Source organism: Centroberyx affinis, unplaced genomic scaffold (assembly GCF_046629955.1).
Source record: "Centroberyx affinis isolate AG114_WGS23_722 - 3 ecotype Tasmania unplaced genomic scaffold, CSIRO-AGI_Caff_v1 ptg002864l_1, whole genome shotgun sequence".
NCBI classification, from domain to species: domain Eukaryota; kingdom Metazoa; phylum Chordata; class Actinopteri; order Beryciformes; family Berycidae; genus Centroberyx; species Centroberyx affinis.
The window spans coordinates 85,252-110,435 of record NW_027280999.1 but is presented as its reverse complement, the minus strand read 5'-3'; the positions used below and the strand labels follow the sequence as shown (position 1 = coordinate 110,435).

Here is a 25,184-nt window from a genome sequence, read left to right as displayed (position 1 = left end):
TATGAGGGCAGAACGAAAGATGCCGCAAACACACGCAAGACACACACACACACACACACACGCACACACACATGCTCAAACTGAGTTCAGTTTACTTTTTATAATCTTCTAAGGCATGAACAGTTTCTTTTGTGGTGTTGGAATGCATGTAATAAGTGTGTGTGAGGATGATGAAGTGTGAACGTATGTATAGCTATGTGTGTATGAGTCTGTGTGTGTGTGTGTGTGTGTGTGTGTGTGTGTGTGTGTGTGTGTGTGTGTGTGTATCTTTATTGCATCCGAAAATATAGATTCCAATCACGCAGCTCAGAGGGATTGCAGCCCCTAGGTGGAAATTATGACTAATTAAAGTAACAATTACAGTTTACACTACAGTAGAGGGTTCACACACACACACACACACACACACACACCTACACACACACATTCCCTCTCTCTTTGTCTTTCATTCTGCATATCGCTGTCTCTTCTTTCTCATACACAGCAGACGTTGGACTATTGTATTATAAATCCCATAACCTGGAGCAACAATACTGTATTCATAGTTCATACTTTTTACAGAGACAGGACAAAGAGCTTGCTGTGAAATCATCATCCATCTCTCCTCCTTGCACTTGCACAGTCACTCCTCTTTCCCTGTTGTTACAAATGCAGACACACACACACACACACACACACACACACAAACACACACACACATACATGCAATACACAGGTACACAAACACCTACAGTAGCTGTCTACATCTGTTAGATTCATGGTTTCGGTAACCACACAGCGCAGCAGTATTTCCCTGCTCCGTCTCTCTTATATTTAAGGCGGTATATAGGGGACTGCATCACACTGAGCCCGACCTCTGTCTCGTCTTTACTAGAGAAGTGCCTAGGTAAGGGATTTCATATTGCAAACTTCATATTCCCTCTCTCCGGCTCAACTACAGTACCTGCATAAATCCAGCAGTGTCAACCACCAAACTCACACAGGTTGGAGAACGTCTGACTGTGGCTGGGGACTTTATATTCAATGGCCTTCCTCGGTATTCAGATTGTGTCTGCAACTATGACAAGTTTCCAGGACAACGCAACTTTTAATATTATTTTATAAGCAATGCAATGAAAAGACGGTAGAAAATCATGACGAGGCATGGGAGGTGAAGTTTTTTACTTGTTTCTGTGGTACACACGGACACACAAATGCATATATATATATACACCTAGTTGTCTATTAGATGCATGTTTCCTGTAACCATCCAGCCCAGCAGGACGAGGCATGCTGTTTCAAAGGGGCAACCAGTGAGAGGTTCATTTTTGTTGCTGAGAGGCAGCTCACAGCTACAGAAGAAGCCACAATCAAAATTACAACCATAACTTTTAGCTGGTAGTTGGGTGTAACACTCTTGCATGGCTTCTGTCATGATTTTTATGACCATGTTGTGTGTGCAGTTTTTAAGGTTAAATCTTCCGTTTCAAATGCCTTTTAACACAGTCTAACTCTCCTGCTTGCCTCCCGCCTCTCCTCTCCCCTCTCTGTCTTTTTTCTCCCGTCTATCATACCCTCTCCTATTTTTTTTACCTCTCTTCTGTCTGTCCCTCATATTTTCCCAATTCATCTCTCTCTATTTGTTCTCCATCACTCCCTCCCTCTCTTTTACCCATTCTCCTCCAAATGTCACCTCCCGCTTTACTCACCTATTACTTTCAAATTGCTCTTATGAAACTGTCCATCTTTCTCTTCCTCCCTCTCTGTCATTCCTCTTTGTCTTTGTCCTCTGTCATGACCCGCATCTATCACCGCTCTCATTCATCCCCCTGTTCTCCCTCATGCCCTCCTGTCTCCGTTCCACCTTCGTTTGCCTGTCTGCCCCAAACCTCTTACCCCACATCTACTCCTTCACCTCTACCTCATTCATTTCCCCACCCACCGTTCCTCTCTTTTATCCTTTTCACGTTTTCCTTCCCTCCACCATTTCTCCCTGTAATTCTCCTCCCCTACCTCTTTCTCTTCATTACTCCTTCCCTCCCTCCTTTACAGCCAGCGCTACTGCATGTGTAACCCGGACGTGGTGCAGCAGTTCCACAACCCGGACACCATCTTTATCCTGGCCTTCGCCATCATCCTGCTCAACACCGACATGTACAGCCCCAACATCAAGCCCGACCGCAAGATGTTGCTGGAGGACTTCATACGCAACCTCCGGGGTAAGAGTCACAGCAGTGTGTGTGTGTGTGTGTGTGTGTGCGTAGATGTGAGGAGAGGTAAGGGTACATGAAAGGAAGATAAATAATAATTTGCATAATCTGGGAACGTATTGTGTGCATGGGTGTCACCTGATAAGAGTAATTGTGTTTTCTGAGTTGTATGAGCTGGCTGGTTGGCTCAGTTGGTGAGACTGCTGTGCTAATAATTCCAAAGTCATGGGTTCAGTATGTGTGCAGGTCGTGTTTTGGGGCACCAGGGCATTCAACAGGAGGACTCGGGTCAGCAAGCATCCACCCTGCTGTGTCACCCTCTCTGACCTTTGACCTCTGACCCTGTGGAGGGGGCAAGGAAAAAGAATTCCCCCTTGGGATCAATCACGTGTCACATTACTAAGTGGGGAGTAGGAGGAAGAGAGAAGGGAGCAAATGGCAGCATGCTACACATTGCATCCTCACTGTTAGGGATGTGATGTGGCTTTAAATCGCCACTGCAAACTGGAATAATGCATGTTAGACAGGGAAAACAATTGAAGGATGCAAGGAACAACCCACTATTATATGGGTTTCAATGTGTATTTGCTGTTTGCTGTATGGCACAATATGCCAAAAGGTTCTCACCAAGCAGCTGCAGAAATGGCTATGAATTTTAGTTGTAGTAGCCGAAAACTGTCTCAAGGTGGTGGCCCAGGAGTTAAAGAAGCAGGTTTGTGACTGGAATGTCCCCAGTTTGAATTTTTGACTGGCTGGGAAAGTGAATGCATGAATCTACTATTAGGGTTAGGGTTGTGGGTTAAGTGCCGTTAACTCCCAATCAATTTAGTGAAGCAGCATAGTGTCCAACAGTAGAAGACAGTAGAACTGTGCAGATCCAAGCTGCAAATGTTTGTAAATGTGTGGGTGTGCAGCAGGGTGTTGCATCTGTTTTCCGTCAACCCTCCTTGGATGAATGAAGGTTAGGAAAATGAGGTTGCATGTCTATTCCTGCCCCCCTGCTTTACACATTCACAACTCATATGATGACTCTGGCAGAAAGCACCTGTGATTCTTGTCTCTCACATTCAGATTGATGCTCTGTACCTGAGTGTCGAGGAGGAGACAGGAGCGTCATAGTTTTACTCTCCTTTTGCGGAATCAATCAGGAAACTCTGGGGTCGATGTAGAACAACTTTAATAGATTCATCCAGACCGTTCCCCACAATTAAATTAAGTTGGAAAATCAATTTGGGCATCTTATGCAAATTAGAATATGCCACTCTCTCTTGGCCTCTCTATTTGTCTTTTGCTCAGTTTGCCCTTTTTGCTCTCTCTTTCTCTCTCCCTTTCCATTCTCTCATATTGTCTCGCTTAGTTGGAATATTATCCTGTCTGTTTATTCATCTGTCTTTCCTTGTTTATATTTTCTCTCTTTCTCCCTCTCTCTCTCTCTCTCTCTCGCTCCCCCCCCCCCCCCCCTTCTCTCCGTCTCTCACACATTCGCAGCAGTGTGGTTCACTTAACTAATTGACTGAGGTGAAATGCAATTATGCACCAGAAACCAGTGGTAATGAAGAACCGTAGAACATTCATTATCTCAATTAAAACAGACTGTCAGTGTCAAGCATTCCACAATGGGCCTATATCAAACGCAATATACGCTAGCTCATTGAAATGTGAAAACTGTGTCTTTGTTACTGGATCCTCTGTATGCTGGACTGTCTTTTCAGAGAGCCTGGTCCCACATTTGCGCGGCGAGTTCACGTCAGTTTTTAAGGGCTGGCATTCATCAATAGGGTTTGTGACAGGCCGACTTTCCACTGTCTGAGGTGACGAAGACAGGAGGAGACAGGGAAACGGTAGATGCATGGCCCAAGCTACAGGGGAAACGCATGAAAAAAGAAAGAAATGTAGGTACGAGGACAGTGGGTGAGAGAGGGAGGAGTGGCAGAAAAAGAGAAGAAGGGAGACATTCAACAAAAAAATGGAAAGTATTACTCTGACACATTACACACATTCCCCTCTGGTCATCCCTTTCTCCCCCCCCACCTCTCATTTTGTCTCTCTCTGTCTCTCTCTCTCTCCCTCCCTCTCTCCACTGTGCCGACTCCATAATGTGGAGTGATGTCTCAGCATATCCCAGGGTGCCTCACTGTCACTGCCGTCACTAGTGGCGGCTTCATTTTCTCCAGACACATCCAGCCCCATTGAAGAGTCAATGTAGCACGCAGCGCAGTACAGCGGGGCAGATATAATGGGGTGCATCTCGAGGGCAACCTTTCAGCCAAATAACATGCAGCCCTACCCACGGCGAAATGCCATGTTCCAGACAGGAATTTTTATAATAACGGCGAGGCCTTAACCTTTCACTTGCCAATTAACCTCCTTTCAAATGGCCTTCTGTCTTTCTTTCATGGAGACAATGGCAGACAGAAAGTCAAAGAGAGACAGAGAGAGATGGGGAGAGTGAGAGGGAGAGAGATCTGGGATGTGCAGCCTACTATGTGCAGTTTGATGATTTTGCTCTGAATGTATGACGTACTTTTCATGTAAAAGAGAGAGTGAAATTTGGAGTTTGTGTGGTTTATGCATGTATGACACAAGTGCATGTGTGTAGGTGTGTGTGTGTGTGTGTATGTGTGTGTGTGTTTGATGCTGGCTCAATGTGTTGAGTCAGCCTCCTGCGGCAGTGACACATTCGCTGATTCCCTGTGGTTTTAAAGGCCAGTGTACACACAGTATGTCTCCTCTGTACTCCTGATACAGCAGCAGTCACTCTATATCTATTGCTTCCAATGGATACATGCACACACACACACACACACACACACACACTTACACACACACACACACACACAATGGTGCTCACATTCAATGCGTACCTGCTCCATCTTACACCCCAACCGTCCAACTGTCAAATAAGCTTAAATTTTTAAAACCCCCAAATTACAAGCAACCAATCACTGGTGTGTGTGTGTGTGTGTGTGGGTGTGTGTGCATACATGTGTCTAATGGGCCTGCCCTCTTCTTAGGTGTGGACGACGGAGCAGATATCCCCAGAGACATGGTGGTGGGAATCTATGAGCGGATACAACAGAGGGAGCTTCGATCGAACGAAGACCACGTCACCTACGTCTCCAAGGTGGAGCAGTCCATCGTAGGCATGAAAACGGTGAGAAGACACACACACACACACACACACACACACACACTTGTGTGTCTGATGTTTGATGGTTGTCCAGAAAGGTCATTTATTGCTGAATGGACAGGGGGTACAATAGAACAATGGACAGTTCTGATGCTCTTCCTGATTTCAATGACACACACACACACACACACACACACACACTCACACACATACCTGTACAACTTAATTCAACTGAAACCCGGATGAGGTTGAGTTGATGGGAGTAACTGTTTTTCTCCCTGTAAAGTGTTTAATATGGATATGATATGCACAATCAGTTTCCATTAAAGAGCATTGTGGGGTGAGCACGGAGCATTTCAGGCTCACAATGTCTTTGCATGTTTCCGACATTAGCGTAATCACACACACACACACACACACACACACACACACAGTCTTTGACTGTTGTTGGCTGTCTAGAAGAGTTGAGGGGCAGGAAGAGAGTTATTAATCTCAATCACACACAAACATGTATGTGATTACACACACACGCACACACAAACAGGCACACACACACACACCTCAGCAAACTCCATGCCAAGAGTCATTCACTCATTAGTCCAGACCCTGTCACCGTCACCTAGCCTCAGCATCAGCGAAGCACATTCATTAGCCATTAAATATCTCATCAGCGCCGCAATCATTACCACAGGTCATTACTCCAGCTCAATACGTCGTTAGCCACTGCTATCATTAGACTCTGTTTTTTAACTCTTTCAGGTAGTGTCAGGTAAGCTGCCATAAACACTTCAACATCAAAGACTAACAGAGGTTTGAAGATTTTGACCGGCTTGTGTCATGCTGCTGCCTGCCATGCATGGCAAGATATGAACTAACTTTTGGAGGAAGCAAAGTTTTCACTGAGACTTTTTCCATCTCAAATATAGCCTGTTACCTTCCAGAATGGCATTGGTGCTCTGACATTGAAAGGGTTGGTGCAGTGGATTTTTTTGGCCTGTGCCTTTAAGTGTCTCTCAGTGATGAATGGGTGACCATAGGATGACAGAGAGAGTGTTGTCATAGCCAAAACACTGATGGATTGTTGTGACACTGCCTATTCCTGCCCATGGGAGTTGTCTGCCTTAGAAAGAAAGAGAGGCTTAGATAAATTGTTTCTTCTAAAGATAAGAAACACTATCACAGTAGGTGTCGGAATGCCTTGATTGCAGTTTAAAACTTGTGATCTATTATGCTAAGAAGAAATGGCTCCCATGAGAAAGGTTTTCCTGATGGGATTCTTCATAGTATTTGGTTGGCACAAATATTTTACTTGACCAAAGCCATAAAACAAATCATTTTGAATGTGATGATGAATGTTTAAGTCCAAATGCTCCTCAGCTGCCCTAGACTAGGTGTAATAGCTTGGCAGATATCATGCATTCATCATTATACATCACTACTGCCTTGCAGCAGCATCTAAATCAAATTGATCTCAGCACTGGAACAAAGTTGAATGGACAGAATAAACTGCTTTCTTCCTCAAACACGGTCCAAACTTCCCAAAATATTTGATAAGATTTGTAGAATCAGGTTTTCATGAAACAGTTGCACCACTCATTTGATAATGAATATATTGTCAAAAACCTTACCATACCATTTCTTTAGAACCCTTTGAGGAAAGGAGTGGGTTGTGGGGATGAGTAAGCAACGTTTCAGGCTAATGATGTCTTTGCATGTTTCCAACATTAGTGTAATGAGAAAGCAGGCTAGCTGTGGCAGGCTGGGCAGGAGCCTGTATACCCTGCAGTGATGAGAGGAGAGGGAGCAGGAGAGCAGTGGGGGTGAAATGAGGAAAAGCACTGAGAGAAAACTGAACGGAGACAGTCAGAGAGAGAAAAGGGGAATATTTGTGTTTGATCATGGAGAGGGGATCAACTCCACAGCCATTGATGATTGGATGGATTTCTGTAGTGATGGAACGTGGAAAGGTGGAGGGAAGGGGGGGGGTGTCTGAGTGTGAAGAGGCGAGGACATTATTAGATCGCTCTCCAAAGGCATGAGGCATTTTTGCAGTGTAATCTGCTTAAATGGGGAAAAGCACTTAAATCCTAGAGAGAAGCCTGGTCTCTAGGGACAGAACTGCAGCGTATTACTGACACGCTGGAGCCTCTGCTCAAGTTTAGCTCATATCCTTTTCCTTTTGCTCTCTTTTAATCTTCCCATCTCTCTCTCCTTTTTCCCAAGAAAAAGAATTGTTTTCATTGGCTAGGCACGATAAATGAATGAATTTGAATTTGTATTGGTGACATTGACGACTTGTACTGACACATATTGTGCAAAGGGACGGTGCAATGGACAGTAGAGTATACATATCTATCTAAAGGTTTCACAAACTCCATTGCATTCCTATATTCTTACTATGACATGCAAGAAAAAGCCAAACATTAGACGGTTCGCTTGCACACAACTAATCCAGTCGACAAAGAGGTGTGAAAGCGCAATTTGCTTGCTATGAAAGGCAAAAGAGCAACCCCAAACTGCAGCAGCCCGGTCTGAACAGTCCTTACTGCAAAACAAAGAACACTCATTTCTCCATTTAAGAGGAACCTAGCGAACATCTGAAGCAAACATCCTGCCCTTTGATTGTTGTTTGACCCTCGGCAGTATATAATCCCGCACACTGAAGTGGGAGCAAAATTACACTCATGTAAACCCACATTAATTCCCATGTTCTCCTGAGGGGGACACACAGTTATTATTTGTCAGGACCTTGCGTAACCCTGCAGCCTTCAGCGGTCTCCGAGACAACGCTCTGTCTTATCTGTTGCCCTAATTAAGATTTTAAGAAAGACTCTTAATAATCCCCTTAGGTCAGCGTTCATGTCGCCAATTTGTCTCAGCATGCTGTGTTTTCTCTTCACCAAAGCCTGTATTAAACTCGACAATGCCATCTCTCACGACGAAAGTTTATGTTAGTCCAGGATCCTTTTGGAGCACTTGGCTACATCTGTGCACCTCTCAACTTTTAACCCCAGTGAATGATGTGTAGTAGCCCGGCCTGAACTAAATTGCTCCATATGTCTCCCCGTTTCGCTTCACTACTTTCTATTTTGTTCCCAGTCTCAGACGCTGCCCTGCCTCTGCCCTGCTCCGCTTATGTTACCATAGCCAGTCTTTTAATCTGCTCTGCAAGGTTTTACTGCCAGAATCTCACAAGGCCAAACTGGTTATCTCAAACTGCTCTAGTTGGTCTAACCGACAATTGATCTACTAAATCCTTGACATCCTACCGAGGCATACTTGCTGCACAGCGTATTTCTTGTCACCATAGTTTATTTTTCACTTCTGTGTTCCATCCATTCTTCGATCTGTTCTGCCCATTTTTACGATCCTTCTGTTTCAAAGTCTACAACAATGTTCAGGCTTAATGAGCATATTTTTAATGAGCAGAGTGCTTTTTTTCTTCCTTCCCCTGAGCTCAATTCATCAATAAGTCCTTGTGCAGCAGAAGATGACAGAATGATGGCCGGGCCTCAAATGGAGGTTTCAACCTGCAGAATCATTCCTGGCCATTGTAGAAAAGAGTGTTTTGTTTTGTGGTTCTGGTGAGAGTGTGAAAGCAGCAATGGAAAAAAAACATTTGAATGATTTTAAAGCCTCTCATTCTCACGGTGGGTCTCTGCTCCTCTGTCTCTGCAGGTTCTCTCTGTCCCTCACAGAAGACTGGTGTGCTGCAGTCGTCTGTTTGAAGTGACAGACGTCAACAAGGCCCAAAAACAGGCCGCCCACCAGAGAGAAGTCTTCCTCTTCAATGATCTCATTGTCGTAAGTCTACAAGAAAAAAGGCCCTGTTCCCATCATTAAATCCAGATTCTTAATGGGACGTTCCCTGTAAGAACTCGCATTTGCTTTTACGTTGTTTTGACATGAGAGTGGGGCAGGACAGACTCAAACTCTCACACAATTCCGAAAACGTTGTTTCCGCTACACACAGTCAAGCTTTAAAGCTGCTTATTCTGTTGTGACAGCTGCAATGCACCATCACCTACTTTAACAGTGCACCATTTCTCTAGGCGCCCTCTCTTCTTTTATGTTGTTTCATAGCTCAGAACTCTTCGGCCAGTTCTTTTAATAATAGATAATAGCAAATGCAGCGTCGCACTGCACTTGCAAGCAAAGATCTGGCCCCTATGGAGCGGCTCTAAGGGCCAGTAAAGTTCTCTTTCACTTGGGCCACGGCACAGATAAGTTCTTCATTTGGTCCAAAGTCGTGTAGAATGGGGAATTAATCAAAGATTTAATGGTGAGCGTAATTAATGTGCTCATTAGGAGGCACGTAGCGGTTATCTATCCAAAGTATTTAACTACTCTCATAATTACGTCAAATCTTGATCTCTCTCCAACAAAACGCAGCAAGGGAAAAAGTAATATGTCTGTTTTGGGGTTTTTTCTCCCTTTTTTCTGCTGCAGCATAAAAGTAATTGGTGTTTCGGGGAGGGGAGGTTAAAAGGCTGATTTGGAAGAAAGAGGGGGAAGAAGTTATCTTCTGACATCACAGTGGAATTCTGTTCATTTGGCACTAAAAGTTAGCGGTGCCGTATTTTCCGGCGAGACATTTTCTCTCGCCTGCTTTGAAAGAAAGCAGGGCAGAAGTGGTCTTTGAAAATTTTATAGTACGTAATGAAACTTATAGGGACTTTTCCTTGAATTTGGTTACGTTCTAGCGACTTGAACATGTCGAAAGTGTTTAAAGTGCCAATGTGATGTATTGGTTTAATACCCTTGCCTAGTAAAAAAGTGCCCTGCAGTAGCGGTGCAAAGTAGATTCCCTCATCTTTCTCTATCTGGAAGGTTGTTCCATGAAAAAAAACCTCCACAACATCACTAATACATTCTTATATAAGCTTGCCTTGGTGTTGTTTTTGCTAGAAAATGGAGCACTGGCACACAATGTGAAATGTTATTGTCAATTTGAAGGTTACGATGCACAGGGATATTGTCTGGATTGGCTCTTTGAATTGATGTTTGTCCGAGCATAAGATTTGATGGAGCTAAGATTGTTCTCACGTTTCTTTTAGGTCGTTCAGAGTTTTATGAAATATCTGTCATGAAGGTCTTCAATCAAAAAGATTAAGAAGCACTAAAAAGCTCACCGATTTGATTCAGTGGTATCATTCGTATCATAGTCATTCAAAAACGTTCAAGAATGTTTTTTCAGATGGACTCATGTTCTTGTTTTTGCAGATAAAAAAAACAACATGACTTTGCTTTGTCCTCAGATCTTGAAGCTGTGTCCAAAGAAGAAGAGTTCTGCAGCGTACACCTTCTGCAAAGCTATGGGCCTACTGGGCATGCAGTTCCACTTGTTTGAAAATGAGTGTAAGTCACCACAAACTAAGTCTTCACTGCAGACAACTGACTTGAAAAAAATAACTATAATTGAAATGGGCAAAAAATCCTCTTATTTTGTAACACCCCAATGCACTGCCAGGTTACAGTGTAACCATGGTTGTCTGGAAACTATTTCTCCACCATTTACATATTACATTATGCATGTGGGCAATTAAAGACAAACACAATGAGCAGCCATGGTGCATTGGCAGCCAAATATATAAAGATCAACATGGATAACTTCATGATAAGGGACCAAAGCAGGCGTTGAGGTTTGGTTCACTAACTATCTTGATATACATGGATTCACTGGGAGTCTCTGAATGAACTGAATTATCTGAACTAACTGAACGGAAATGAACTGGCTGCTTGAATGAATGCAAACAGCAGACTGTGTGTGTGTGTGTGTGTGTGTGTGTGTGTGTGCTGAATGATTGAGTAATTGTCACTGCAGCTTCCGTCAGCAGATGAGTGGAATGGAAGCGTGAATACTTTCTTAATGGAATCAGGCCAGGTATAGGACAGAGGGAAATTGGAAATAGTGTTGGGATGTTGCTGATATCTACTCTGGAAACATCCTAACCTAGCATCGTAGCTCGGCAGGTGGTATGAAAATATGAAATTTATTATCCGCCTCTATTTTCCCATGGGCCAGGAAGACATGCTGTACTCAGGTCAGAGAAAGCGCCTTTCGAGAAGAAATTCAAAGGCTGATATGAGCAACGGAGAGATGAAGAATGAAAATAGAAAATAGTTGTGACTAGTCTCATTTCTCCACAGAATTCATCCATGGTATTTTGGGAAAAAATCAATCTCATGTTTCAGCTGTAACTCAGCAAATGAAAATATTATACAGCTGATCAAAACTTGGTACTGTATTTCACGAATTATAGCAATTCATTGCATAAACAGAAGTGGAAATGCGTCCTGCGCTCTACAGGCAATTTCCCAGAGAACTGGAAACTGTGAGATAAGAATACGAGCGCCTTAATAACAGAACAATGGAGTTAGGTTAGTGCCTGTCTGTTCTGAAATATTAAGTACTGCATCCATAGAAAAAGCAATTCTATATTTTTTTGGTACAGAAAGAGACAAGACTTATACTGTGACTGAGACACGGGGGGCTCAGGTCCCACACATAACAGGCTCCAAAGTTAAATCAAATTTAAACTACTCTTCCTGTCCAACCTCTGCTGCTAACATAATTAACCCCAGAAATAATATGAACAGGCCCACAATATGCTCTGTAGCCCTATAGCATGTTTTGGTATAAACATTTTAAACCTAGCACTTTTATAATCTTTTGTAAACTTTATGTAAATATAAAGTTCAAAATCAAGATACAACCAATGGAGATACATTCACATACATTACAGCTATGGTTTTATTGGCCATTTTTCATTATTGATGCTGGTTCTGATAATGTAGTTGCTGTATCCCCCCTTTCAACAGCCTTAATTTGTCTTTCTTTGCACCTTCACATTTCGTTATGCAACAGAGTAAGCTATTTTTTTGTTAAACATTTGTTCATGCCATCTGCTTTTATAAATAGAAGCAGACCCTGCTCAGTTGATTTTCTTCATAAAAATGCCCATAAAGGATAACAAAACTTGACTTTGCATTGTACAAAAAACATTTTTAAGATTTTCATTATGTTTTCCTACCTCTAATAGTACGAAACTTAACAGTAATACTGCCAAAAATCGTTCAGTATAAATCTTGGTACCCAGCCCTAATTACAGGGCATTCAAACAATATGGTCATGTTTTTTTGTTCTCAACCCGTCTATCTCCTATGCGTCTTCCTCAGACTATCCTCATGGCATCACCATCCTCTCCCCCTTCGGCTCAGACAAGAAGCAGGTGCTAAACTTCTGCGCCCAAAGCGCTGAGGAGCTGCTTAAGTTTGTAGAAGACCTGAAAGAATCGATCGCCGAGGTGTCAGAGATGGAGCAGATACGGATTGAGTGTGAGTACCGCTGTATGTGTGTGTGTGTGTGTGTGTGTGTGTGTGTGTGTGTGTGTGTGTGTGTGTCTGGTATCTTTGTATTTTTCAGGACAACACCTCTGTGTCTGTGTCTGTGTCTTTGTGTGCTGATTTTTCTGATGATACACTCTTCAGAATATTGCCTGGTTAGACCAAATTTTCTGCACATATCAGTAAAATCAAAAATGCACCTACACCTTTGACACGATTATAAACGCTCCAAATACTGAGATCAAAAATCACCAGATGGCTGCTGTAAATAAGGTTTTTAATGGGGCTCTGCCTGGGGAACTTGAATTGTTTCTGTTGGTCTTAAGGAAGAAGAGAGAGAGAGAGATTAAACATGCACAGATTGAAGTTTGTGTGTGTGTGTGTGTGTGTGTGTGTGTGTGTGTGTGTGTGTGCGTGTGTGTGTGTGTGTGTGTGTGTGTGTGTGTGTACATGCCCACATGGGTTGCACCCCTGTACATCAAAGCATCTCCCTTTGAGGCATCAATGTCTTATTAGTGTTATCCAGGTATTAGTCCTCATGGTTCCTGCCTCCCACCGCACAAAGATTTTATGAGTGAAGAAATTTACAGAAGCAGGGCAGCAACCCCAGCCAATGTATGATAGGGAGAGAAAATTATGGGATATCAGATTATGACTGTATGCATGTTTGTTTATCAGGATAATTTAGATTATGTCAAGTAAGTTATCAATCACAGAAAAGCTTACTTTGAAATACTTTGCTGTGATTGTCTAAACTTTCTGGTAATCACTGTATTTCCCTCTGTGGCAAACCCCACCCATCTGGCACATAAACAGGCATCAACATGAATTAGAAAGTATTTTCACATACTATTTGACCCAGGTCTGGTGCATGCATTTGTTTGTATGCATGTGTGTAATTGTGTGCACCAAGTGGACTGTTAGACTGCATTCCTCCCTTGCCAGTTCTCCCAACAACAAACTACAAGGTCAGCACCCTATTATATTTCAGAGCAAATCAATAATCTTACATCTTGGCCAGTGGGACTCTGCAGTGCATGCTTACATACTGTGAGTGAGAATCAATGGGTGTTCAGAGACCATACATGAGTCAGGAGTCATTCTTTGTTTTATATTATTCGCTACACCTTGTAGTCAGCATCCTCTTGGTGTAGGTGCAGATTGGCTGTAGCGTTTCGGTTTGTTTCCTTTGGTGCACTGCGGCCTCGACAGACTGCAGGAAGGAAAAAAGAAGTAAACTGGAGGTGAAAAGAGGCCAGTGTTCCTGAAAGCAGCCAGGCATTAGTGATGTGTTGCTGTGTGTGTGTGTGTGTGTGTGTGTGTGTGTCTAAGGATGTGCGTGTGTAAGTTGCAATCTCTTACTGTCTGGAGAATTACAGTGACGCACACACACACACACACACACACACACACACACACACACACGTAACCTGAGCGGCCAGAGTCTGGCTCCTGCCAGTGGGCATCAAAGAGAGCATCCCTACTGGGAGCCGACCCCGTCTTCATTACCCTTCACTGAGAGGAGGGCCGGGGGCCACGAGGGAGCACGCCACAACACACACACACACACACACACACACACACACACACACACACAGGAAAGTTCTTCTTCCTCTCTCTGGAGGGTGGCTAAGCATAGACAGCCACTGTTTACACACACACACACACACACACACACACAAACTCAAAGAAATGCACTTTGGGACATATTTGTTGAAGAATACATATACAAACACATGGAAAGAGCAAATACTTTACCTCGGGCCATAAATATGCAAACGTTTGTGAATTTTAGAAATTTGAGCAACAAGCCAACCTGCATGTACGTGCACACACACTCACACTCACTCACACATCAACATCTTCCCCTCCCCTCTGAGGGCTTCATATTGTTAGCACCTGAGTAAATAAGCCTGCGGCTGTCTCATTTATGGTTTTCGCTATGAGAAATGTCTTATCTTTGAGAAATGGAGGGGAAATCACAGTTTGTGTGACTAACATTGATCTGGATGTTCAGTTTGTTCTCTGCATCTGGCTGTTGATAATGGGCAAAATGCATACTGGCATTGATAATAATTGATAATAATTAATTCAGTCCCCCCACCATTTACCTCAGGAAATGTTTCTTGCATAGATAGTATACATTGTTCTGTTCACTTTCTGCATATATGATGTCTCTACTGCAGTCACTGCCATGCTGTAACATAATATGTTACTGTTTCATAATATGTACTGTAGCTCATTGTGATTTTGTCTCTTTCCCTGTGTGTAAAACAGATAATCACCTGTGATGGCCAAAAAGTATATATCTAATCTATTTATATCTTCATCTCACTTATCTAGGAGTTGCACAATGTTCTTCTCTTTTCCAAGAGATGAAAACACCAAAACAGCACTAGAACATTTTCATTTTAGCTGGTATCAGGTTTCTGGAACACTTTTACGCCAAAGCATTAAAGGACATCTTGTGCGCTGCACCCTTAAGGTCTCACCTGGCGGTCTTGCAGTTCTGCATCGTAATTAGAATGCAGTGTAATGTTGAAGACAAAACAACATTTAGTCATCGTGATTGGAAATGACATGCAATTACCATCAAGTGTGAAGTGTAATTAGAGAGATGGAGAGTAGCGCTGTGAGCTTAGAGAAGAGAGTGGGAGGAAAGTGGGAAGGAAGGAAGAAATGAGAGAGCAAGTGTGTGAGTGTGTGTGTGTGTGTGTGTGTGTGTGTGTGTGTGACAGAAAGAGGAATTACGCTTGTTGGGTGTTGATTTTTTAACACTGTCACTCTCACCCATCACGTTGTCTGTCTGCCTGCCTCTACCTCTCTCTGTCTCCCTCTCTCTCTCTCTTCTCTCTCTTTCTCCGTCTCTCTCTCTGCCTCTCCCTGGTCTCTCGTGATGATTATGATGATGATCATTCATGTCTGCTGTCTTCTGCAGGGGAGTTGGAGAAGCAACAGGGAGCCAAGACACACTCAGCAAAGAACAATGGCACACAGCTAGAGCTGCGCGGCAAACAGGGCTCCCCATCAGGTGTGTGTGTGTTTGTGTGTGTGTATGTGTGTGTGTGTGTGCGTGTGTGTGTGTATGTTCAGTATTTAATTTCAAAACCCACCACTGAGAACTTGTCTGCATTACAGCACCGCCCGTTGAAACGATGTTGTTCTACTACTGGCTTTGTTTGTGAATTGATTAATTGGATTGAAGCCATGTTTTTGAAGGTGCTGCATCGTACCACACTAATAGACAGTAGTATTATTACTGTAAACACACGAGACCTGAGAAGATTCGCAGCCTCTACACTGCATTTTACACTGTGTGGCACCTGGTTGGATTTTGTGGGATTACCATCAAGTGTAAGAAGAAGATCTGTGGTCGTGCATGCATGCATTCTTGATATTTGAAGGTAAATTAATCCCCAGTATTATGAACGCAGGATTATTAAATGCAATATTGAATTCACTTTTTCTTCACCAGAGTAAATACAAAATACATTTTTCCAAAAAAGTTCTAATCTTGGACACCTAAAAACCATGTGTACTACACCTGCATTATCACAGTTTTATTTATTTCCAATGCGGCTCAGACAAAAAAACCCAATTACATTAAAAAATCTTACATTATATTACATTGCATTATATGACATTATCTTGAAACAACTGGAGTGAGTCTGTCAAAATGTAGCCATTTATTAAAATACATTTCTTGTGTTGACAAAAAGAAAGATTTTAAGATAGAATAAAAGACAAAACGACTTTTTAAGACTGACATTTTCAGACTTGTAACATGACCTAGCTGCCACCTTTGTCTTCTTTTCTTCCTTTCCCTTTTTGTCCCCACAGGAAACGCGGAGGCAGATGACAGAAGCGGACACAATGCAGTGGAGGTAAGTGCTCATTGATAGGGCCATGTCCCAAATGACAGGTAAGTGTGTGTTTTTAGTGCAGCGTGTCGTTGTCAGGGCAGGATGAAGCAGGATGAGACCCCAGGGCCAACCAGATCATTAGCGCTAGAGGCGTCAAGCAAGAGTGAATGAGAGAATGAGTGTTGTTGGGTGCTGCGGGCATGTGAGTGAGCCCAACCAAACCAAATATTAGCAGACCGAAGAATTCCCTTGCTCTAAAATTAAAAAGATGGTGGTTTGGGGAAATTAATAAAATCCTACTCACTCAGGAGCAGGTTGTATTCACAGAACATACCTCAGGCTCAGAGGCTTAGATATATCTGTAAGCCTAACAAGGAACAGGCTGTAATTAGTTTGCACCAGCCCAAGCTGAAACGATGACTCCTTTAGGCCCTTTCAAGAAAAAGAGAGCGCAGAAATTGCTAAAATGAGCGAAATCAGAGTACATGCGTGCAATACATACAGTGTGTGTGTGCGTGTGTGTCTCTGTGCCTGTGTGTGTGCATGTGTGCGATTTAACACTGACACCTTAATTAACATACTCACAATCAGGCAGTTAAATTGTAATGCTCGTTTGACCCGGAGTCGGCACCTCCCCGCCCCTCGCCACAACTCTGGGGAAAACTTAGCATTTCGTGCAAGCAAGAGAACAAACTGAACTACAGTACCCAGGGGGCTTTGCAATTACCATCCTAGAGGCATCCGACGACCTTTCGTGGTCCTTTTCCGTGGCGGTACGCCTCTGGTGTTGTGCAGTGGGAAGGCTAGAGTGAAAAGCCAAATGCTCAGGGTCAATTTGACATTCAGTGGCTGTTTAACCGCTGCTTTACAGGTGCTGGTTAGAGCAGGACTAATTATCCATACTGCACACTGGAAGGCTCCGGATCTGCTCATTATTTCCATATGCTTAAATATCTCTGTAGAGACAATAAATATGCTGGAGTGAAGGCATACAGTATTTATTGTTGCAAAAAGAGACATTTAATGATAAAAACCTAATGAAACAGATCCGGAGCTTTTGTATTGTTAATTTTATGTATGCAGTGGCTCTCTGTTTGTCTTAGCAGCCTGGGGGCTCTGATGATGGGAAGCTAATGATCAACTTCAAATCATCAGGGCAGGACTTTTTCAATCCAAATTCTACCTAAAATAATAAACTTCACATCGCTGCTGCCAGATGAAAACTTTTAATCTCCGAAAAGTGAACTTTTGAGGAATTGGGGGGGAAAAAAAGCTTGATAGCCATGATGGGTTTTGAATAGATTTTATGGGCCCCAGGGTCTAATACTTACTCAGCACATAAAGGACCAGGTAAACTACGAATTCAAGCAAAAAATGAATAACAGCTACGTTTTCACCTGACAGATGCAGTATAGCTTTAATCAATCCCAGGCCAACGAACGGTATTTTTGCTTCTCTTTTACTCGAGGGCCTTCCTTCTCGCCTACTTTTTCACCCATGTTTGCACCTCAGGTCAGTCTTTGCGGTTGTCTGAGCCACCTTTGCCAACCCTCTTCCCTTCTGCCACGCAGCCTGAATGTCAGCGGCTGGTGGGGAGGCGTTAGCTGTCGAAACACATTCATCTTAGGTACCAGGGGTTTGAGCAGAGAGTCCTGCTTATACTAGAGACATGATGAAGGATGTCTGACTCCCCACTGCAAGCTGTTTGATATAAAAGTAAAGAATTTGACATATAATGGAAAATAAGGTGGTGAGATGTTACCAAAGTAATATTTCTAATTCCAAATCACATGTATTTGTGATTTCTAACCAAAATAACTGATGCAATTAGATACTTGAATAAGTGCATCTGACCTAAATGCTGCAGTAGAAATGAAACCTGAGTCTTCTTTTTTTGCTTAAAAGCAATTTGAGCCTCGGTTGCAAATCGATAAAGCTTTGTCAATCATCACACATCGCTGCGCTGCTGAGCGTCGCTATCCTAACTCAGGGGTCCTGCTTGTTATTGTTGCAGTCATAAGTATTTTGTCATTTCCATAATCGTAGTTAGCATACTGCTCAGCTTGTTTTTACAGAACTGTACGTTTCCGCATGGCTAAAAAGCCTGATTTGCATAGGGATAGCTCCGTTCCTGCTGCCATGCCTATTGATTATCATGGCATTCACTGAGAGTCAGCCTAAAGGTCTCCCAGGGATGGACAGCTTGTTCAAAATGGATTGAGATATTTTGATGTTTTCTAGAGGGGGTGCACTGTTTTTGTGAGTGGTTTAATTTTGTATCATAGTCAACTAATTCTTGCAAGGTCACATTTTTAAACACATTTTTGCTGAATTTCAGCAACTAAAAACAGTGCTAACGGATTACAGTGAAGGACATTCAAAACCAATGCTGGAATTCTTTGGGCCATCTGTTGTTCTTTTTCCATACAGTAGAGGTAAAACTTTTAAACGGCAGTGGAAATGCACAGAAATACTTCATTCTTTAGGCTAAAGTGCCTCTGTGCCTTCTGATACTGTATGTATATGAGCCAAGCAGACTTAGAGAAATAGGAGAAATAGTTGCTGGCAGACAGAATAGGAGCAAATGTTAATGTTCTCTCAAACAAGAGTCACATATCCTCCTGGAAGAGAATGGGAGAACATTGCTGTAACCCCTTTCTTCAGACACATTGAAAGCGTTCTTTAGATTGAAAGTGAATGCAGCCTGGTCTCCTGAAATTCTGTGAAATGAGCACAAGTCTTAAAATACGTGCTTTGTGCATAAAAAGTGACAGAAATACGTTTTCCCACCACGAAAGGATTACTTGAGCCACGACTGGAGACAGGAAGTAGTTTGAAATTGAAATAGAAAGTAAGGGTGTGGAGATCAGAGTGGTGGATGGGCGGATACATTTGCCTTCAACTCTGGCGAACTGGTTCAATTCCTAACTCATGGCAAGAAGTTTTCATTTGGAGCAAAGGTTTTTGTTTAACCATGACCAAAACTTTAACCTAATCCTAAACCAAACCATACCAAAAGTTGTTTTAGTTTCCTAAACCTAACCCTAGTTATACTTGGCTAAACGTAACCATTAGCTTGTGACAAACAAGCTAAAATAGTGTGTCCAATACTTTATAATCTACATAATCCTGTTGCGGTGGAGGAACGCAGTCTTCACATTATTCGTGTCCACAGCACATAATCTGCGTTTCAGAGTTTGTGCTCATTCCATGAAATTTTATGAGGCTGTTAAAGCCTGTTGTTAAAATACCATCTTTGATTTGCCAGATGCTTTCTGGGATTGTGAAATATCTCCAAAACAACCATGGTAACTTGATGTTTCCTAGAATATATTAAAAAGACTCCCAGAAATATACTGAAAACAGTAACGGAACGCAGAAAGAAGTAAAAACTTCAAGGGACTCAGCTGTTTTTAGAAACGAGGAAGGGTTTCGGCAGGATGTGACATGTGGAGGTTTGCATTCTGATGAGTGTTGCCTGTGGACGTCTGTGTCTGCTCACCTCCTCTCCTCCTCCTCCTTCTCCTCTCTTCTTCCACCTCTCCCCTCTTCTTCGTTTGACCTTCCGTCTTTGTTCTGGTATCTCCCCCCCTCCACCCACCCACGTCTCCACGTGTCCGCTGTCCCCATAGCGCCACACAGTGGTTTGGAAGGGAGACACGGGGGCCCTCAGTGTCCCCTTTGGAACCACCGGGCCCCTTCTTTAGCGAAGCACCAGATCTCACCCCCCCCTCCCCCCACTCCCCCACCACTGTCCTTCGTTCAGCCCGATCTACACTGTCCCCATGCAGTGCCTATGGGGGTGGAGGGAGGGGAGTGTACACCAGCCGCACTAATTTTCCACCTCCCACCGACCCCCGACACCTAACGCCCCACGCATGCCCTGTGTGTGTGTGTGTGCGAGTGTGTGTGTGTGCTGTGCGTTCACCCCCTTCTCCCCCCACCCAAAAAAAAAAAAAAAGAAAAAGAGGGCTTGACGGACCGTAGAGGAGGAACCAGTTTTATAACATTTGATGCTGTTCTCTTGGCTGTTTTCTAAACTAGGTGTCAATTCACAACAGGCTTCAGACGTACCAGCTCAGCAGCAGCAGCAGCAGCAGCACGGCTCGGAGCCCCGAGAGCGCGGCCCTTCTTAACCACCGGGGGGAGCCGCTTTTCCAGCAGGGGCCTCAGGGGCCTCCCCAGGGGCCGGCGCCTCCTCCACAGCACCCGCAGCTGCAGTCAGCGGCGAGCACCCCCGCCCACCACCTCCACCTCCACCAGCACCACCAGCCCGCCGTCGGCGTGGCCGAGCTGCGGCCCGAGACGCTCATCCAGTGCCAGCAGATCGTCAAGGTGATCGTGCTGGACAACAGCGGGCACGGCCGCGTGGAGGCCTTCCTCAGCCAGACGCCCACGCACCATCACCACTACCAGCACCACCACCACCACCACCACGCCCACCACCAGCTCAGCCAGTCGGCCCTGTCCACCCCGGTGCGCTCGCCGGACGGCAAGGACGGCCACCAGCCCCCGCTGCCACCCCCGCCTCCCCCCTACAACCACCCGCACCAGTACATTCCCCCCGACCCCCGCCTCAGTCTACAGCGGACCCCTAGTGGCTCTCGGAGCATGGTGTAAATAAGACTGACGTTGATTTAGAATCCCTTTTTCCCCGAACCACCCACACACACACACACACACACACACACACACATACAATACGAGACCAACCTTACCCCTCTTCTCTACCTAACAGTACATAATGTACATATATACATACAGAAGACAGAGCTATAATGAAAAGAAGAAAAAATGAAAACACATCTATATGCATATATTTAAGGAAATAATGAATTAAAAAGAGAATCAAGGTTTAAAAAGAGATGCGGAGAAAGAAGCGCATATATAATGTTTTACTTGATTCCACATGTATTTTGAAATATTATGTAGTTTTAACAAATTTCTATAACTTTTTTGTCAGTTTTAACTCTTGCTAGAGAAAAATCACAGATGTTTAGTTTCTGGATTCATTCCTCGTAGTTCCAGTACACAATTTCACCACCAACAGAAATGTGCGATCCCTCAAACTGTTTTCCGGATTGTCTTGGTGATGGATGTGCACCACTCCAAGGACCACTTATGTTCGCTTTTACCATCCCTAACCTCATGCCTACTGTGCTGTATGTGTGCGTGCGTGCATAGTTGACACTTACTGAAAATGTGTGTGCCAAAATACATAAGCCGCCACTCAAAAACGGACTACTTTGCACTTGACTAAACGCTAGGGCTAGAAGAAAAGAGAAAAAAAAAAAAAACAACAAAACACTCCTCTGCTTTCAGAAAACGGTCCTTTCGCGCTTCTCCCTCAAGGAGCACAGAAAAAAAAAAAAAATGAATAACCGAACCCTGATATTTCTTCAAAAACCTGTCTCCTTGTTTGCGCTGTTACTGATTTATTTACTTGATGGAGAGCCTTCTCTCCTTCCTCTCTACTTTCTGAAAAAAAAAACAAAAAAAAAAAACATCCTCCGATAAGCTGTGTTTGTCATCCGCTCCTCTGTTGTGTTGTTGCTCTCTCTCTATCATCAGAAAACACTCTTTCCCAATTGTCACTCTCCATAGATCATCCCACAGTGACGGATGACAGGAAACAAAGGCAACCAATCATACGGCTTACTGCCAAAACCAAAAAGCCAACGACAGCCCAGGATAGCTGTGTTGATTGTTGTTTGTTTTTCTTTGTCACACGCTTCACATTTGATAGTGTTAACGCTTCCCAGGAATCCTTGCCACATTTATCTGATGATGGAGTGAAAGTTTTTGATATTTTGAAACGGTCAAAGTCACATTTTCAGCACTGTGTGCACTGTCGAAATTGCTAAAGGGACTTTACTCTGTAATACATTTTGACATTTCACCCTTAAATCCATAAAGAATCCCATAGGTGAAAACTACAAGGTTCAGCATTTGCATATATATGTATTTACAACACACAATATTGTCATCTGTGACTCCACAGACCCAGAGATATGTACCGCTGCTTCACTATTTCAACAGAACGCCATTTCCATGCAGATGTTTATGTTTATTATTCTCATGTGTGTGATGCATTTCTACTTTGTGATTTCCTCTTGTGGAGTGATGTAGGATTGACTATGACTAGGATTGTCAGTCATACAAAACACTTCTATGTCTCTTGTTGTCTCTTGTCCAGATATCGTTTCAGCTCCGTTTTTTTTTCTCTCTCTCCCCAGATAACCTTTTAATCTGACATTTTCAAAAAGGCAAAAACAACACAAAACACACTTGCTGATCTCCGAGACACACAGCTCATATCGCAAATGCTGGCATTAATGGGATTGTTTGTGCTGTTGGCTAGTTAGCCTGCTTTAAATAAGAATGGGACAAAAGAATGCATTATTTGATCTCTTGCTCTTCACCCTAGACCGAATTGTAAATATCACATTCAAGCCGCGTCAGAAAGGACAAGCAAGCTACCTTTCGCCCCTTCAAAAGGCTGCTGCCCTGCCACGCGTCCTTCATTCTGAAATAGGTCAGCGACTGCCCCAGTCTGAATGCGTCCATCTTTTAAACATAAGCCCCACCAGGCGCTGCGGACTGGATGCTCAGTTAACCCTGCCTCTCTTATCTGTCTGATTTGTTGATTTATAATCACAGAGCCACTGCTGGGAGGTCGCTATCGCATCCTTCTGTCCTTTCCCACTTATTATGTTTTCACGGAAAAGAAGAAAAAAACCCCACAAACTATTGGGGGCAGTGCTGAGAGAGAGAGAGTGGGAGAGAGAGAGAGAGAGAGAGAGAGAGAGAGAGAGAGAGATGTGATCTCACTCCTATTCTTCACCCCAGTAATTGCTTTTGTCATAACACAGAGATTAATTAACGCTTTAAAAATGAATTAACAGCAATTATGTTAATTTTAAAGGTTTTAAGTTTGTTTAATAAATTCTAGCATATTACATCAAAACTACTATGTATGATTGCTAAGGCGAGAGTTTCTTTGTTTATATTTATTAATTTATTTATTTTTCAAATCAACATTCAGAAATAATGTGATTCTTTTTTCATGCATGACATGAATTTGTGTATCGGAGGCCTAATGAACTGTGATTCCCCAAAGTCTTGAGTTTTTTGTGCATGATTGAAGTTAGTGGTGGGAGATGGAGATGTATCTGTATGTCTTGGGTCTCTCTCACAATGCACTTTAATGTGAGTATGTGAGTTTAAAATAATAATTGATGACAGCAAATGCCCCCTCAGACAGTGTTTCTATCCCTCTCCATGTGTAATGCATAGTGGCAAATTAGAGGCCAAAAAATGTGTCCATTTTCGTTTTCCTGTCTTTCACTGGTTGCAGTTTTTCCGAGTTGGTCATGTGTATGAGCTCTTTGGGAGACAGATATGCTGTGTGTGCAATAAATATGAATATGAGGTCACATTAAAAATCAAAAGGTTTATGTGTGGTAGAAATGCAATGTAGCATTTTGGGAGTGCAGTGCGGCACTGGCTAACCTTCTTAGAGATACTGACAAAAGGGCTCTGCCATGCCGATGCACAGCTTCACGGATGAAATGTGGAACTCCTCTCTTCTGGGTCTTCAGCACTGTGTTCGCTCATACTATTAAAAAAAATAAATAAATAAAACAAGAGGACATATTTAGGGGTAGACAGGTGGAAACTGAGCATATAGATTTATGAACCATCACCTCCCTCGGTTGGCTTTGAATCCCTCTCTACCTGTCTTTGCAGTATATCAACATGCTATTAAAGATGATTTCAGTCTATTCACCACACTGACTTGCTTTCGTTCTTTGATCTTTGAGCTTGATTCCTCAGCCGAGTTTTAAAGCCACCGATGCCCAATTATTTTGGCTTAGAGTCGTAGTATTGTTGATTTCTGAAGTGTCATGTTACATTAATATACTGCATGTTACTGAGCACAATGAACCCAGGCTCATTTAACTTTACAGAGACTACAGAGACAGAGACATTTTACTGAACAGCAAGAGGCTTTTAAGCTGTGTTGCAAAATAGGTTGCAGCTGGATGCCGATTGAGAACTGTGCAAGGTGAGTGTCCCTGCTAGAACTTTATATCCCATAACAAGTTTGACCAAAATGAACTTTTCAATTCAATAATTAAAAAATGTGCCTGTTTTTCCATGTTGGGTCAAACACTTCTAGGTATTAATTCTTCTCACAAACCGCTGCATTCCATTGGAAGTCGATAGTTCAGAGTTGGAATTACCGACTTCCGATTTAAATGCATTCCACTGCGTCTTAGCGGGAAAACATGTATGCAACAGCCTTTTCCCATTAACGTTAACGTTAGCTATCTGACAACGCTCTGGTGGCGTTAGCAGGCAAGTTCTATCTAGCAACGAAGCACAAGTCAACTGAATTACGTTACAAATGGAAACTACAAAGTTTCAACACGTGTTACCACAGGTTTTCCTAACACAAAAACTACATATCAAGTAAAATCAAGTTTTATTAAGTACAAATTGATGCTGTGACGTCAGGTGTGTTTATGTCAGAGAACTTGGGCGGAATAGATCTTGCCCGAATTTCCGACTGGGAACTCCGACTTAAACGACCGTTCTGTTGCACTTTTTTCTCAGAGTACAATGGAATGCAGTTCTTGTAGCTTGCTCACA

The 25,184-nt window shown here is 43.1% G+C and overlaps 1 protein-coding gene across 1 annotated transcript in view; it reads left to right on the top strand.

The window, feature by feature from the left end:
* iqsec3a (IQ motif and Sec7 domain ArfGEF 3a) overlaps positions 1 to 21,149 on the top strand; it is a 94,071-nt gene extending 72,922 nt beyond the window's left edge. Inside the window, exons 7-14 of the mRNA XM_071536369.1 lie at positions 2,032 to 2,198; positions 5,204 to 5,343; positions 8,998 to 9,123; positions 10,578 to 10,677; positions 12,499 to 12,657; positions 15,605 to 15,697; positions 16,507 to 16,550; positions 20,574 to 21,149. Of these exons, the coding sequence (XP_071392470.1) occupies positions 2,032 to 2,198; positions 5,204 to 5,343; positions 8,998 to 9,123; positions 10,578 to 10,677; positions 12,499 to 12,657; positions 15,605 to 15,697; positions 16,507 to 16,550; positions 20,574 to 21,149 (1,405 nt within the window). The remainder of the gene's footprint in view (positions 1 to 2,031; positions 2,199 to 5,203; positions 5,344 to 8,997; positions 9,124 to 10,577; positions 10,678 to 12,498; positions 12,658 to 15,604; positions 15,698 to 16,506; positions 16,551 to 20,573) is intronic.
* The last annotated feature ends 4,035 nt before the right edge of the window (positions 21,150 to 25,184 follow it).